This window comes from Poeciliopsis prolifica, unplaced genomic scaffold (genome assembly GCF_027474105.1).
Source record: "Poeciliopsis prolifica strain line A6 unplaced genomic scaffold, Auburn_PproV2 SCAFFOLD128, whole genome shotgun sequence".
Lineage (NCBI taxonomy): Eukaryota > Metazoa > Chordata > Actinopteri > Cyprinodontiformes > Poeciliidae > Poeciliopsis > Poeciliopsis prolifica.
Genome location: NW_026562503.1, coordinates 696,448 through 713,257, shown reverse-complemented (window position 1 = coordinate 713,257; position 16,810 = coordinate 696,448). Strand labels below are relative to the sequence as shown.

The 16,810-nt window shown below is 39.1% G+C and overlaps 1 protein-coding gene across 1 annotated transcript; it reads right to left on the bottom strand.

The window, feature by feature from the left end:
• Nucleotides 1-6,542: 6,542 nt before the first annotated feature.
• LOC129355270 (butyrophilin subfamily 1 member A1-like) lies at nt 6,543-8,477 on the bottom strand. The gene is made up of 3 exons (XM_055024791.1): nt 8,332-8,477; nt 6,843-7,190; nt 6,543-6,676 (listed from the first exon to the last, which is right to left on the bottom strand). The coding sequence occupies exons 1-3, from the start codon at nt 8,390-8,392 to the stop codon at nt 6,543-6,545; spliced, it is 543 nt and encodes a 180-aa protein (XP_054880766.1). The 5' UTR covers nt 8,393-8,477.
• Between the last annotated feature and the right edge of the window lie 8,333 nt (nt 8,478-16,810).

Sequence of the window (16,810 nt, the reverse complement as noted above, 5' to 3'; positions counted from 1 at the left end):
GATGGATGCAGAAGTAGCTGGGTGTGGTAGATTTAATCAGTGAACAGAAAATCTGCCTGGTTACTGATGACCAGCTACCAGAATCGTCTCTCTGTTGTCTATAATTAAACCGGGTTTTTTTCCTCGGTTCTGTTTCTCTGCTGTTTCTTTTCCTGCAGATCAGATCAGAATCACCAGAATCATTTTATTCTGGATTCATCCTGAAATACCAGAGAAAAGCACAGAGAGAATCATAAAACCTGATCAAACATGTCTGCTTCTTTGTTTAGCTCAGGCAGCAGCAGGTGAGGCGGTCATGTGACTCACCCTCATGCTTTGAAACTCAAAGCATGAAGGTCAGATTACAGATTAAATTTATCTGCTGCTCAGAGCAGGAACAGCCTGAAGGACAGACACATATCAGTTTCACAGAAAGTTTGAATCAGAATTAAAACTTTCTGTTCTCAGACATGAAGTATAGAAAGGAAATTTATAGCCATTTCAAAACTGCCTCATCTTGTTCTGAGTCAGGGTTTTTCCCAGCATGCAACTAAATGGGTTTTTGTTCATAATGTGACGACCGTGCAGGAATTAGAACCTGTGACTAAAGAGGATCAGGGTTTAATTTAATTTGAAGATATTTCCTCATTCTCACTGAAGGAGAAGTCAAAAAATAACAAGCAACAAACAGTCAGCAGTTCTTTACATTCAGACATTAAGAATCCTGATCTGCTGTAAAAACACTAAAACTAGTTCTGCTGCAGCAGAACTGTTTCTGCTGTTCACTCATATCAGATCAGCCATGTTTTCCTTCCTGTGTCACAGTTAGAGAGCCTGACTGTGACAAACAGGAAGAGCTGCAGTCTGAGGTCACAACCTGCCACAGATTCAACTGAAAGAGGAAGAACAAGAAGCAGTTTCAGTGTAAAGTTCCCTGTTCTGTTCTGTCGGTTCTGATCCATTAAAGGCTTTGCTAAAACAAGAAAAGTGGTCAATTTATTTTTAATTTTTTTTTTGTATGAACAGAAAAAGAAACATCAAACTGAAGGACCTTTGTCGTTCTATGTGACAGTGAGTCATGGGGTTTTTATGCAAAGCTTGAGGTCTGGTAGTTTCCACACCCCAGAGGGAGGGTTGAGCAAACAGCTCATTAACTTGTTGACATCTGATTCTCACGAACAGGGTGAGGCTTTTCTCTGAAACGCCTCAGAGAAACGAAAGCAACGTCTGTTTACTCAACCTGCTCCATCTAGTTCACACTGTAAAAGCTTTACAAGAAAAAAGTAATAATAACATAGTCAAACAAGCTTTATTTAAGCTAGAAATATAGTTTGGGGGTTGTCAATAATATGCCTCAGTGGGATGCATGAGTGAAAACAGTTATTAAGTAATCCAACTATATTTACGGATTAGGTAATCCCACAATTTAAAGATGAGTCATAGAGACCAGTCAGAGAGACAAACAGTTCCCTAATCTAGCATCTCTGTAGCTTTTATAGGGGTGAAGGAGCACAAACACTGCTGCACATGTTTGGAACCACTGCTTGTGTGTGTTGGACCTCAGAGCCGGGTTTTCTAATGGCAGCCTGCATGGCAGATACAGGCTCACAGTCTGTGAGTGACCTATGAGTGTAGGTTACTCATATGAGTAACTACTGTTCCTGCAGCGTGACCTCATATGAATAACCTACACTCACAGCCTGCAGGCCTCATCATCGGTGCATGACTGAAACATGTTGCCAGTTTTCAGACACTTCAAGCTCTTTAAGACGAGATGATTTTAAATCTGTGGTGCAGGATTAAATGCTGAGATGATGAATCCAGGGTTGATGTTCCAGGTTTGTAATCTGTCTGTAGAGTCAGAGTGATGATGACAGGAATCAAATCAAATTAAGTTTATTTATATAGTTAATTTCAGCAACGAGGCATTTAAAGAGTTTTATATTATAAAAACACAAAGTCACAGAAAAACATCATCAATAAGTGAAACATTACATTTAGTCCAGTCTCTTTGTTACACATCAGATTATTGTGAGGTTTTGGTTTCTCTGTGTTTATTGAGTCTCTGTGTTGTCCAGCTCCCCTGTGTGTTTAAACCCAACTGTGTCTCTTGCTTCCTTGTTGTGTATATGCTACCCTAACCCTACCTGCTGTCCTGTAACTTTAAGATGTCTCTCTGCTGTTCCACCTGAACAGAATAATGAGTCATTGAGGTTCTGGGGATCTGATCTCCACCTGGAGGAGGAAATGAAATGAAGCCGTTTCATTCCAGTGTTTTGTACCTGGGGCTCATCTAAAACCTACAGGAGGTCTGGAGTTTGACTCCCTGTCTGTTGTCAGCTGTGTTTCCTGTTCCAGTTGCTATCAGCTCTGAGCCTTTAGTTTTTGGCCTGACTGTGCTCCCTGGATTTCAGATTCTGCTTAATTCTTCACTTAATCATCATTTATTCTACAAACCTGGGCTAACTACGACTACCTCAACTTTCCACAACCGAAATCCTAACAATTATTGGTAAATGTTTCTAAATCAGCTCCAACCTGCTGGTTTCAGACTGGATTTAAAGGAACTCAGTGTTTCTGCTCTTTTGCAGTTTTCTGGAAGTTTGTTCCAGATTTGTGGTGGATTGAAGCTGAAAGCTGCTTTTCCATGTTTGGCTCTGATTCTGGATGCAGAACAGAACCAGAACCAGAACCTGAGAGGTTTGAAGGTTGATCCAGCAGCAGATCTTTAATCTGGTGAGTGATTTCTAATCTAGAGTAGGATTAAAGTCTCTCAGTGAAGGACTGTAGAACTAGATGATGTAGACTCACTGGGATTCGAGACGTTGGGCTGATTGTAATAAAGCTGTCCCTGATGGATGCCGTTTAGAGATAGTTAATGTTATTTCTGACTCCTAAAAGCCAAAACTCTGAGTACAAACATCAAGTATTTCATCAGTTAATGATGTAGGAACATTAAAGAATCTCTCATTTCTTCCCCAATAAGAAGAAATATTCTCATGAACAAACAATCCATTTGTTCTTGAAAATCTTCCGTCTTTATAATCGACATTCAAAATGGCTCCTCTGCAGTTCAGATAACAAAGAATTTGTTCTTGAAGCTAATGATGAAACACTCACTTTGTCCTTCAAGGCTTTTATTATGTGTGCTGATAAAATGTCTCTGACGGTAAAGAAACTTTATCAGCAGGACTTTAGACACAGTGAACCTGATCTTTTATTTATAATAACCGTCTGGTTGCTGGGAAAGGGTTAAACCAAACCAACCTGTTATAACATATTGTTCATACAACAAGATGAAACTTGTCTGTCAGCAGGTTTGAACAGATCAAAGCTGAACTTGCAGGAATTTGCCCTGAGGACAGATTCCTGTTTTCTACCTGAACATTTGACTGAATATTTGCTTTGGAGACTCAGAGAACCTGCAGATCTCTGCAGATCTCACAGCTATTTTCAGTTCCAACCTGAAATGTCTGCTGGAAACAGATGAAGGTGAACAAGTTGCATCAACAGGATCTGGACTGTGAAACACTTTCTGTATCTGGATGCATGTGACACGTTGCTCTGTTTAAACAGTAAATACTGTCAGTGTTTGGTCAACAGTCCTGCAGATGAGAAAACCAAACAGGCCTTTGCTTCAGCAACAAAGGTTAGCATGCTGCCACTGCACCCAAAACAGAGATGCTCTGCAGGAGAACTGTTCCTGATTCTCACTCAGTGAACAAAGAAAATAATGAACTATATCTGACATCCAATCATTTGATTGGATGTCAATTCAGTCTGATCCCTCCTGGCATCTAGTTAGTACAGCTCTATGTTTGAGGAATAAAATGATATTTTAAAAGTCTTGACCTTATTACCTCACTTTCTGTACCCACTGTTTGGTGTTTCAAACTGCTGATCTAATCTAAATTTTCTTTATGGTAACATTTGTGAGTAATTCTGACATATAAGCTCTTTAAAACACCAACTTTATGTTTCTGAACGTCATGTTTTGGGAACCACAGTGTCTCATAATGAGTCTCTTCCTTTTCCACTGTCATGGAACGTGGATGGATGGATGGATGGATGGATGGATGCAGACATATCTCAGTGTTTAGTCAGTGAACAGAAAATCTGCCTAGTTACTGATGACCAGCTACCAGAATCGTCTCTGTTCTCTATAATTAAATTGTTTTTTTTCCTCGGTTCTGTTTCTCTGCTGTTTCTTTTCCTGCAGATCAGATCAGAATCACCAGAAACAGTTTATTCTGGATTCATAGCAGAGAAAAGCACAGAGAGAATCATGACACCTGATCAAACATGTCTGACTGGTTCTTTGTTTAGCTCAGGTAGCAGCAGATGAGGCGCCATGGTAGCGATCCGCCCATCATTTAAAATTCAAAGTATGAGGATCAGATTACAGATTAAACTGATCTCCTGCTCAGAGCAGGAAATGCATGAAGGACAGAAAAATACAGTTTGACAGAAAGTTTGAGTCAGAATTAAAACCTTCAGTCCTCAGAAATGATTCAGACAGAAAGAATAATAATAGGAAATAAATGCACAGCATAAAAAGCCCCATGTTATTCTGAGTCGGGGGTTTTCCCAGCATGCAGCGGGGCCTTTCTTTATAATGCCATATATGGACTTGTTTTTGTTTGAAACACTTCCTTATTCTCACTGAAGCAGGAAGAGGAAGTTACAAAGAACAACAACAAATCCATCCAGAAACCTGATCTGCTGTAAAAACACTGAAACACGGTGAAGAAAAACCAGGAGCAGATAAAACCAGAGTTTACACATTTTACTTTTCTGTTCTGTGGCTCCAGACAGACTCAGGTTCCAGAGTCTCATCATGACAAACAGGAAGAGCTGCAGGCTGAGTAAAACCTGCTGATGATTCACTTTAAAGAGAGAAAAGAAACAGCTTCAGTTCACAGTTTGTTTCTCTCGGTTCTGATCCGTTAGAGAAACAGGTTCAGTTTTAATCTGCTAAGAAAAGTGATCAATTGACTCTTTCACTGTAGAAGCAGCAGCAGCAGTCACATGTTGGTCTGGTAATTTTCCACCCGCCAGTGGGAGGAGGAGGCTGTTGACATTCGAGTTACAGGAACAGGATGAGGCGTTTCTGAGAAACGAAAGCTATCTTTACTGAAGCCTGTTTCCTCATTTTAACTGCTAACATTACTGAAGTTATTCAAAGAATAAAAATAGTTCACAAAAACCTTGTTGAACTCATTAAGACCAAACATATTTAAATCTGAGCTGAAATGATATTTCAGGTTCTGCAAACTGTCTGCAGTCAAAATGAAGACAAGATGATTTAGAGAATAATATTTGATGTGATAAACTGGTGAATTATTTCATGTAGGGAGACTTAGGAATCTGTTTCTAAAACCCAGTTGTTCTTGTGATTCTTCCATCTCAGTCTAACATTCAAAATGGCTCCTCTGTAACTCAGACTGTTACTGTTTAACCCACAGACTCTGTTCCTCAGAATATCTGTTATCTTTCTGACCATTAAAAGTTCAAACTTTATCAGCAGAAGCTTCATCTTTACTTTCTGTTCTTATAATAAACTCCAGTTTCTTGGAAAAGGAGGAGGCTGTTAATCAACTTCAGCTGCCAAACATGACTGGACTGGAATCTGATTATCTTAAAGTCTTTACATTCATTCCTGTTAGACATGATAAAACTTGCACAACCTTTACTCCTCACTCACACACACACACACACATGCACACGCACGCACACACACACACACTTGCAAAGCAACACATTAACTCCTGCACTATAATCCTTATAATTTACTGCTGACTGGGAGTGAACTACACATAATATTGACTGATGAACTCAAATAAAAACTTTGGTGTTTTGACAACATTCAGCATTTAGCTGGGCTCTGACACACAGGCTGTCAGCAACAACATGATTCATTGCATGCATGTGTAAATTTGACCTGTTGTGTCATCACCTGATGTCACCAACCACAGGACTGCAGACTAAAATGTGAACAGAGACACAACTCATTTCACTAAATGAGATTATTTCATTTCTTGTCATTAATTCCAATCATGCAAACTTAGAGAATAAAAACACAAAAAGATCACTGATGACCATCATTAGTGATCTTGTTTGTTCCTGTTGGTAAGGAAATAAATTTATACTTATTAACAACTAGCTCAGCTTCTCATTTTGCTTTTATTAAATGTCACAATAAACTGAGACCAGAACACTAAAATATAATCATAAATGAGAAACACAGAAACAGATGTGTTAACAGAAGAGAGATTTAAAATCAGACGCTTCTTAAAACGTATTATTTAGGGATGTACCCAGGTCAATATTACAGTAATAAGTTGTTAATCAGTTGATGTAATTTGTTGAAATATTGTGATTAATAAGTTTCAGCCCACAGATTGAAACAGGAACCCAACCCTTCCTCAGTAACCCTCCCCATTTTCCGGGCTTGGGACCGGCATTAGCAATGTTTGGTCTTGTGTCCGTCTAATGGCTGGATTACACTGATGTAAGCAGGGCAAAGCAGAAGAACAAGATCTGCTGATGTTTACAGCTGCTAGTCAGGGCTGAAGAGTCTCTACAGTTTCATCCTGGGGAGGAGAAACATTTCTCTTCTTCCAGACAAACACAGCCAGAGGAGCCAGAACAGCAACCACAGCAAACATCACCAGAACCGGTACAATGTGTCCTCGACCTGCAGAACAGAACCAGGAATTAGTCTGATCCCACTGAAGATCATCATCAGTTGACCTGAAATCCAGAACCAGGAGGCTGCTGGTTCTGATCCAGAGACAAACACTCACCTGGAGGAGCAGCAGGAGGAGCAGCAGGAGGAGCAGCAGGAGGAGCAGCAGCTACACTCAGCTTGATGGTGATGGTGGTTTTTTCTGAAGCGGCTCTCTTGCTGCGTGTGTTGCTTCTTATTTCAGTCTGAACACGGCATTCATATTCTCCACTGTCTTTCTCTGTCACATTGGTTATAGTCACATTGACGTTTCTATCAGTGATGTAATGGCTGAGGAGTTCTGTTCGGCCCAAGTACTGAGCGTTCTGGAGATTTACATCAATCTGTTCATCCCTGTAGAGAAACACACATTCTGGTTCCAGGTCGTTTCTGGTCAGGTCTACAACTGAGACTTTGCTGTTCCTGTCAGCTTCACATGGCAGATTAACGTTCTCTCCTGGTTCTGCTTTGATGTTTACAGGATCTGTAAAAATAAACCAAAACAAAATGATCCAGAGTTCAGATCTTTACTTTAACAATACAGCAAAACAAAGACTAAAAGTCTTCATGTCTAAAATAGATCTGTCTATACGGCACATTATTTGTACTTTTATTCAGACGTAACTTAGACCAATTAATGTCATGCAGTTCATGTTCTATCAGCTTTCAGCATCATCAACCCTAAACATCCTAGCAGCTCCTCCACCTGCCAGTGGGTCATCAGCTTCCTCAGTGCCTGACAGCAGGTGAGGATGAGCAGCGTCTCCTCCTCCCAGTAGCCGTCAGCACCAGGCGGGTCCAGTGCTGCGTTCAGGCCCCGCTCCTCCGTACATTAATGCCTGCCTGTCAGGGACCCGTCTGAGGCTCCACCTCAGAGACCAGCTTCTGTCAGACGGATCGTCTTCCAGCCTGAGGGTCAGGGGGAAACTCAACAAGAGTTTCACACCAAACCTTCTACTTCCTGTTTGCAAATACATGGAGCTACTTCTCCTTTAATGCTTTATTCAGTCTACAGTTTATATATTTATGCTTTTTACAGATTAAACTAAAGTTAAATTCCCAGTTTGTGTTTATGAGCAAATCTATTGTGATTCTCATGTTCTGTATTGTTGGTTCATAAATGTAAAGTTTCTTCTGCAGACACTAACTTGGGATTGTATGCATAGTCTGAATATGAAAATAATTTAAAGTCACAGTCAGATAAATTTTTTGGTGTTGATTATATCTTCGTATGGTTTGTATTTATCTAATTATGTCAAAACATACAAGACAGCAAAACATTTTAAAGTGAAACAGCAGAATAACAACAAGAATAAAGCAAAACTATCAGAGCAGAAACAGAAACTTGTTTCTCATGATCTGGCAAACGGCCACTAAGAACAGCGATCTGATCCCAACTGCCTCAACCTTCAGATCATCTCCTGATCACATTTTAATCAGGTTGTCAAGATATAAACAAGAAAAACAGTTTGAAATAATCCAAGTTGATGCAGCTTCATATTAAAACATATTCATATTAAATATTAAAAACCACTGGAGCTTTTTCTACAGCTTCTTAATGAATCAAGTTGAATCATCCTGACTGGTTTCAGTGCTGCTCTGATGAAAACATTTTATCTGCTCACCTCCACAGAGACACAGATCCATGAAACTCAGAGCGAAGCAGAGAAAGACGAAGATCTTCATGGTTTCTCAGTAAGATCCTCAGTTCAGCCTGATGTTAAGCTGCCTGCTGCCACTGCTGTTGATCTGAAGCTGCCTGTGGTCTGATAGTTCTGACTGTTTCTCTGCACTGAGGCACACCCAGGCAAAGCATTTTGACGCAACAAGCTTTTCGTTGGCTGAGGAGAAATAGAGATATACGTACTGAGCTCCTCTCAGATTAAGCCACGCCCACATTCCTCCTGTAGAATGAACTGGTTCTTTACTGGTTTAGGATCAACGCTGCAGTTTGAAACAGTTTCTGCTTCAGCGTCTCTGAGCTGATTAAATGCTGATCAGATCCGTTCAGCTTCTCTGATCAGTGAAGTTAAAACCCAGAATCAATAAACTGCCTTATCATTTCTGCTGTGATTTTGGCTTCAGGATATGACGAGATATCTTGCAGACATTTGTACATTTTTACTTTAGCAGCTTGAATTCACAGCATTTTTAAGAGAACATCTCTAAAGCTTTTAGATATTAAATCCATATTAAACTTACCGTCCAGAAAAATAGTTACCCACTGGTTCTAAAATATGACAATAAAAATACAAAAAAATTATTAATAATAAAAAAATATTTAAAATTACATAAAAAATTACATATTAATTATGTTAAGTGAAAACTTTTGGAAAAATAGAATAACTTTGGCTATAAAATATAATCAGATATTGTTGAAATATTGTGTTTTTATATATTTTGATGCAATATTTGGAACACTAAAGGTCAAGGTATTTATTTATTTATAAACTTAATGCTAATTTTGTAATCTGCTTACACGCACACGCTGCAGCTTACATAACCATGTTTATCTGTGTCTGCCATCAGTCATGCATAAACAGACTGAACTTGATTAGACCCTTCAGGGAGGAAACAGACTGCAGAAGATGAAAGATAAACTCTTTGCCCTCTTGGTTCCATCCATCAGGAGCTCAGTGGGCCGGCGCTGAACGATGAATGTAACTCTGGTTCTGATCCATTTGGATGGCGTGTGGCTTGTAACATATGATCATTTTTTGGCATTAAAGCCTGTTTTATTTAACCAAATCTAATTATTTCTCAAGGTAATTTACACTCAGGGGTTCTGGTCGGGTCCAACTGGTTAATGGACCTGGTGTAGCTCAGAGGGGAAAATGGATGAACTGCAATATATCCAAAAGGAAAACTTAGAAAACTTCAAATAAAATATTAATGTACATGGAAAGGTCATAAAAAACTTTTAGTACAAACTGACTAATCAATATATTTAATCAATTTCAATCAATCAAGTTTATCTGTGTAGCACATTTCAGCAACAAGGCAATTCAAAGGGCTTTACATCAGTGTTTCTCAAACTTTTTCATCCCATTTAACCCATTTAACAAATGATCAAAAGAGTTAATGGCCTGATCTGGTTAAACATCTTCATATAAAATTCAACCTGAAGTGAAAATTTCACATCTGGTTGTTTTCTCTGTTCATCCTAATGAGAAGAGTGGTAAATGGTAAATGTGACGATAAAACCACCAACACGTCTATCTGGGCATTTTGAATTATTTACAGATTCTGAAAGTGTTGAAACTTTCTAATGATGTCAAACACATGGAGATAAAACTTGTTCTTTACTGCCAAGTGTTATGTGCATTAATGTCATGAAGGGCTATTTGTTATGTTCCGGGGTTCTTGTTATGTTTCTTCTTAGTTTCTTTGTGGAGTTTTGCTGCGTGTTCTTGCTTTTCTCCACCACTAGATGGCGCCAGATCCATTCCGTCGGAGGGCGTGGATGACGTCACCTGCACACCTGATGCGAGTTTAGCTCGTCAGCGGGATGTTCAAGAGGAGCTGACTGCCAGTAACGGCACCTCTGAGCCCCTAGAGCTTGTCTCTGTGTTCTTGATCTGGTCCTAGTGATTGTTTCCTTGTTGCTTCTCCTACCTTCAGGTGATCCTCCTGACGCCCTGGATCCACTCTATGCTGATCCTTCCTGGCTTTTTCATCAAGCTTTTCCTCGTGACGCCATGGAACGTATCCACTTGTTGCCCGAGTTCCCAGACTCACCTTCTCCATGTGGCAGCAACTTCCTCCAGTCGCACCGCTCCTCTGTACCCACTGATCCTGAGCCTACCTGTCCACTCTTTGATGTACTTCCCCGTTGCCTCCTGGATTCCCGCTGACAACACACCGACCACCTGGAACCATGGAGAGACTGAGACCTCGGACATTGCAGTTACCCTCTTACACCTCAAACCTACTGATCACAAGTAAGATGTGTCCGTTTCACTCACTACATTGTCATTTCCCACGACCCTGAACTCACCACCTTACTCTACTTCTCTAGTGAGCCGTTTGTTCCCTGAACCTCCCTCCCTCCCTGGACCTGACCTGAGCCTCCATAACCAAACCAGCAGTGTTCCAATAAACTTATTTTATTATGCAAGTTTACAGTTTTCTTTCATAAATATAAAAGTTCAAACTTTCATATTTATCTCCTGTGTTGTGTTCTGCATGTGGGTTTGAATACACATCCATCATGACACTATTTGTGATTTAGAAAAATAAACTTGAGCAGAAAAAACAAATGAAATATGAAAATAATCCACCCATTCCTACCAGTTGTATTTAATTAATTTACTGATTAAATGAAATAAAAACAGTCATTGCAGATGTGTAAGCAGAGCATCATTCATTAACAAAAACAGAGCAGTTCACACTAACTGAGTAGAGTCCGACTGCATGGAGCCGTTCAAAAGGAATCCAGTCGCTAGTGAACGACACATCAACACTCAGCAGCCAAAACTCTCTTTCCTCTGATCATATAATATTCCTGGAGTTTTCTTTCCTCCAGCACCTGCAGCTTTTCCTTCATTTTAAGTGGCTCAGTTTCTTTTGTCCTTTAGTAGCAGATCTTCACTTGGCCTCCTGCCAAATGAAGATTGTAGCTTTAAAGATGAACAGTGAAGTTTATTGGGAGTAAACCCTGAGTTTCACCGTGACAGCAAACATGCAAACATGTAAGCTATGAACCAAACTCTTACAACCGTTTGAAAACTAAAAATAATGTTCACCACTAAAAATATCGACTGACTGAAAAAAACTATACCATATTAATATACTGAAAAAAATTAAAATTAATATCCTAAGTATGTTAAATTTTAACATACTTTAGCATACTTAAGTCAGATTAATATTTCAAGATCTCTTAGGATTAGTTAACTTAAAGTGACATTTTGGAACAACTAATTTTGTGCTTAATAGTATTTAAATTGTATTAAAGCACAATTTAAAGAGCACTAAATGTTAAAAGTCCGTCCGTTCGTGTAGCACTACATTACCCATGATGCATCTGTTCATTTTGTAGTTCCAATTTCACTGAGCTCAGCAAGTCGTTTTCTGTGCTTCTGTGGCATAAAAATATCATCCACCATCAATCCTCCTTTAATACCGTGTTTATAAAACCTGCGTTCGTTTTATCATGCAAGTTTACAGTTTTCTTTCATTTCTGACATTTGTGTTTATGTCAGTTATTATCCAGGAGGTGAATGTTCCTCGTGTTTCTATGGCTACCAATAATCCAAGAGTTTATTTATAACAACTGAAGTTATTATATATTGTTGTTATAGTATTATATGAGGTTATTTACCGTTAATTCATATTTTCTGATGGTTTCGTCATTTGTATGTTTATTGCGTTTGACCGATAATTAATGTGTGGTGTTATGCTGCCCTCCAGTGGATGTCTGTGATACTACAGGCCATTTTCATCCTGTATCTGTTTAGCCGTTTTCCCCCGCATGGCTATCAGTATGCACCTTTATTGTTTCTTCTGTTTCAGATAACCTCACACACATACATCCTAAAAAAACATATAAGCACTTTGTTATTATCTCCAACTCACCATCTGTACCATCATCTCACATGTACCTGCTATTAGTCCATCAATAAACCTTCTAAGCTGCGTCAGTGGAGTTGATCTATTCCTTCTGACTGAGGAAGATTCAGTTGAGGAAAAATCTGAATTAGTACATATTAGATGCTCACAGTCTTCTACACTAAATGTACTTCAATGTACATTTTTTTGGACAACTTAAGTTAAACTTAGTATACTTTAAGTATTTTTGCTTTATGTAATATAAACATGCTTGATTAGTATATTTTTAGTGTACTATTTTTGTGATTGAATTACATTTAAAATATGCTTAGAATGTGTTAGAATAATTATGTTTTGTTATCATTCTTACATTGGTAGTTATAATAGATTTAGTATTCACATCCCTGAGAAAAGCTTTCATACTTGTTAGACCTTGAAGCTGCAGCCATTTGTATCTTCGGGATACTCCTATCTGCCTCCCTCCACATTCCTTTTCTACTTTCTACTTTGTAATAAAAGAGAAGCCCGAACAAAGGGTCTTCAGAGCGCTCAGTGAACGGCTTGAAGCAGCAGTTTGCTGGTTCTCTCCTTTTGCAAAAGCTTTCATAAAATTCACTTGCGTTGTCTGTTTGTTCTTCTATTTAGATCACATGTGTCAAACTCACGGCCCGCGGGCCAGACGTGGCCCGCCATGTCATTTTATGTGGCCCGCGAGAGCTTAAAAGTTTTGAGTATCTAAAAATAAATACCAAAAAATAAATTAAGAGTGTGCTTTGACCAAAAACTAAATTTCCCACAATGTCTTTCTACCTCGGTAGGCAGTGTTCCCACATCCATGCCAACAAGTGGAATTGAGATATAAATAATGATCCCAAAATGTCCAGAAAGAGAAAAGTTGATGCAGACGGAAGACTGTTTCAAGAAAGATGGGAAGGCGAATACTTGTTTGTGCTTCAAGGAGAAAGAGCAGTATGTGTTTTGTGTCGGTTGTCAAAGAGTACAATCTGCGTCGACATTTTGACACCAAACACGGAGCTAAGTAGGCTAAAGCTAGCCTTCAAGAAAAGCAACAAATTGCCCAAGAATTAAAAGGCAAACTGCGGTCGCAGCAGTTTGTTCATGAAATCCACAGCCAAAAATGAGGCCACTAGCAGTGAAAGTTAGCTTCATTGTGGCTGAAGAAATCGCCCACGCTTCCAAGTCTTTTTCAGAGGGAGCGTTTTTGAAGCCGTGCATGCTGAAGGCCTGAGCAGGTGTGTCCCGACCAGTTACAGACTTTTAAAAATGTCAGTTTATCAAGAAACCATCGCGAACCGAGTGAAGGAACTAGCAGAACATCCTACAAACACAGCTGACCGAGGAGACGCGCAGCTACACAGCTTTTTCATTAGCTGTTGATCAAAGCACAGATATCAGACACAGCGCAGTTATCAATTTTTATTAGAGGCATAAAGTCGGACCTCTCTATCACTGAGGAGCTGTTGGCTGCAATGCATGGGACCACGATGGGACAGGACATTTTTGATGCGGTGGAGAAGTCCGTAGGTAAAAATGCATTGCAGTGGGAAAACTTGGTGGGATTAACTACAGACAGTGCACCGGCAATGTGTGGAGGAAAAGTGGGCTTGGTTGGACTAATGAAGAGGAAAATGCAAGAAATGAACTGTCACCTCTCTGATGACGTATCATTGCATTATCCATCAAGAAGCTTTGTGTGGGAAGGTGCTGGGGATGGAGGACATTGTGACCACAGTCATGAAAACATTCATTCGGGCCTGAATCACCGGCAGTTCCAGCAGTTTACTGGAGATGGGCTCGGAACACGGGGATGTGCCGAACCATACAGAAGTACGGTGGCTGAGTAGGAGCAAAGTCCTCAAGCGATTTTTTGAGCTCAGGGAAGACATTGCTCTTTTTATGCAGAGTAAAGGAAAACTCATGTCTGAACTATCAGATCCAAAGTGGCAGTGTGACTTGCTGTGTTGTGTGACATAACCGACCATCTCGCCCAGCTGAATCAGAAGCTGCAGGGACGCAAACAAGTCATCACGCGGCTTTCCAGTGTAAATTGGACATATGGATGCGGCAAGTGAAACAGGACAATCTTGTCCACTTTCCTGTTTGTCAGAGCATGTCAGCCTCGTTTCCCGAGACTTTTTCATGTGCTCAGTTAGCTACCAAAGTGAGCTGGTTAGAGACTGAGTTTCAACAGTCTTTAACTTCAACAGTCTGGCTTTGACATCTTTTGCCAATCCTTTCACCACTGATGTCTGCACTGCACCCCAACACCTTCAGATGGAGCTAAATGAGCTTCAAAGCGACAGTGGCCTGAGAGCAAAGTTCCAGGATGCTGCAATCCAGAACTTTTACCGTCTGATGCCTTCTGGTTTGATGCCACAGCTTCGACTTCAAGCTGCCCGTGTTCTGTCCATGTTGGAAGCACCTATCTGTGCAAACAGTTTTTTTCCATAATGAATCTGAACAAAAACAAGCACAGATCACGCCTCATAGATGACAACCTCCATGCTGTTCTACGCATTGCCTCAGCACAGGACCTGAAGTCAGACATTAACACACTGGCAACGGAAAACGGTGTCAGACATCTGGTCAGAAAAACACAGCTTAGCATTTTTTTGAAAACTAAAATATAATAAAATGTAATTCAACCAAGAAGAAGAAAGTTAAACTGTGTGCAATTTAATGATTGTGCTTCCATTTTGTTTTGTGTTTATCATTTTTCAGAACATGATCAATCGATAGTAGAGAGAGAATCCACTTGGTGTGTTCAAGGACAGGCAGCATCTCCTCATCAAAGACTAAACAAAAAACTTGAGTAATATAGCTGTGAACTGAGTCAACCTTTATTTTGGTATTTTTAGTTGATTCCATTATTTATGTATAGCTGCTGTTGTAATTATTTAATGTTTGCAGGTCTTATGTGTGTATGCAGGCAAATTGTTGTCATCAAACCATCAGTTGGATGCAAGGCTGTGTGGAGCCTTTTTTGTAAAATGCTACATGTGTCATACATGTTCTTTGCAGCTCAGTGTTAGGATGTCTTCAAAGCTATTTGACTATTGTTATTTTTCTTTATTCACTTGGACAGTTTGATCCTTCATTGATGGAGTTATGTGGGTTTTTATAAGCTGACAAAATTTAAAAGGATTTATGTTCGAGCAACAAGCAAACATGTTTTCTATGCAACTGTAATTGTCACTTGAATAAGTTATAATAAATAATGAGTTATTTAACATTAAGGAGTAGTTGCATTTATTTTACATTACATTCGATTACATTTAGTTACATTTATAAGTTACATCTGGCCCTTTAAGACAGCCATTATGCTGATGTGGCCCTCAGTGAAAATGAGTTTGACACCCTGGTGTAGAGAATGTGAGTTTCACATCATTTTGTGTGATCAGATTCTTTTAAATGTGATTTGCAGAAATACCTCCTGTTTCGACAAAAAATAAAAAGATACAACAGAAGATGAATATATATTATCAAACAGTGAAACAGTGATTACTCTCAACCACTTCTCAAAAATAATGGGTTATATGGTATAAATCATTTGGAATATATATTTTGTAGTCTCATGTTTCTGAAATGGAAAATTATCTATACTTTTTTTTACCCTGATGTATTGAAAGGAAGAGGGCGGGGTTTATGTCTGATCTGAGACCATCATGACAGCAGAGTTCACATCATGAAGAGGAACAATGGAGGGAACATTTCAGCTGTGGCTGCTCAGTAAGTACAGAGTCACTTCACTTGAGTTCAAGTGTTTTAAGAAATCATACACATTTACTGTAAGACAGCAGAAACGTGTAGAGGTTAGTGAATGTTGAGTACTTTGTGGTGAACTTCTTCTCATCTATTAGTTCTGGCTTTATGTGACAGATAAACCATCCACAGTGATCTGTAAACCAGGTAGAAGTTACTGTGCATGTCTTGTTGTGAGGCTGAGAGGCGACTCAGACAATGTTGAATAAAGTATTGAAATCTCAGAGTCCAGTAAAAGTAGAGGTTTCTCTCCAAAATATGACTTTGGTAAAAGTAAAAGTCACTGATTGAAATGTTACTGGAGTTAAAGTCTTAAAGTATCTGAAATGTCTTGTACTTAAGTATGAAAATTACTGTAAAAATGGATGAGCTCAAGTAATGTAATGAAAAGTAAAAAGTAAAACAAGGTAAATGCAGTTTGAATGACATTTTTTATATTTTGGTAAACTTGTTAAATACACTTAAAATAATGAACACAACCAAGTGCAGGCAAAATAAAACCTGCTAATAGATAAACCTGCAGGAATCATTTAGTTAAGAAAATTAGGAGCTTTACCTAAACCACAAGGTTAACTTAACCTACTTTAGATTAACTTGACCTGCTTTAGATTAACTTAACCTGCTTTAGGTTAACTTAACCTGCTTTAGGTTAATTTAACCTGCTTTAGGTTAACTTAACCTGCTTTAGCTTAACTTAACTCACTTTAGGTTAATTTAACCTGCTTTAGGTTAACTTAACCTGCTTTAGGTTAATTTAACCTGCTTTAGGTTAAC

Coding starts and splice junctions, on each gene's coding strand:
- LOC129355270 (XM_055024791.1), bottom strand. CDS start 8,392: ATGAAGATCTTCGTCTTTCTCTGCTTCGCTCTGAGTTTCATGGATCTG. Junction 7,191..8,331: donor GGATCTGTGTCTCTGTGGAG/GTGAGCAGATAA, acceptor TTATTTTTACAG/ATCCTGTAAACATCAAAGCA. Junction 6,677..6,842: donor CACCATCACCATCAAGCTGA/GTGTAGCTGCTG, acceptor TCTGTTCTGCAG/GTCGAGGACACATTGTACCG.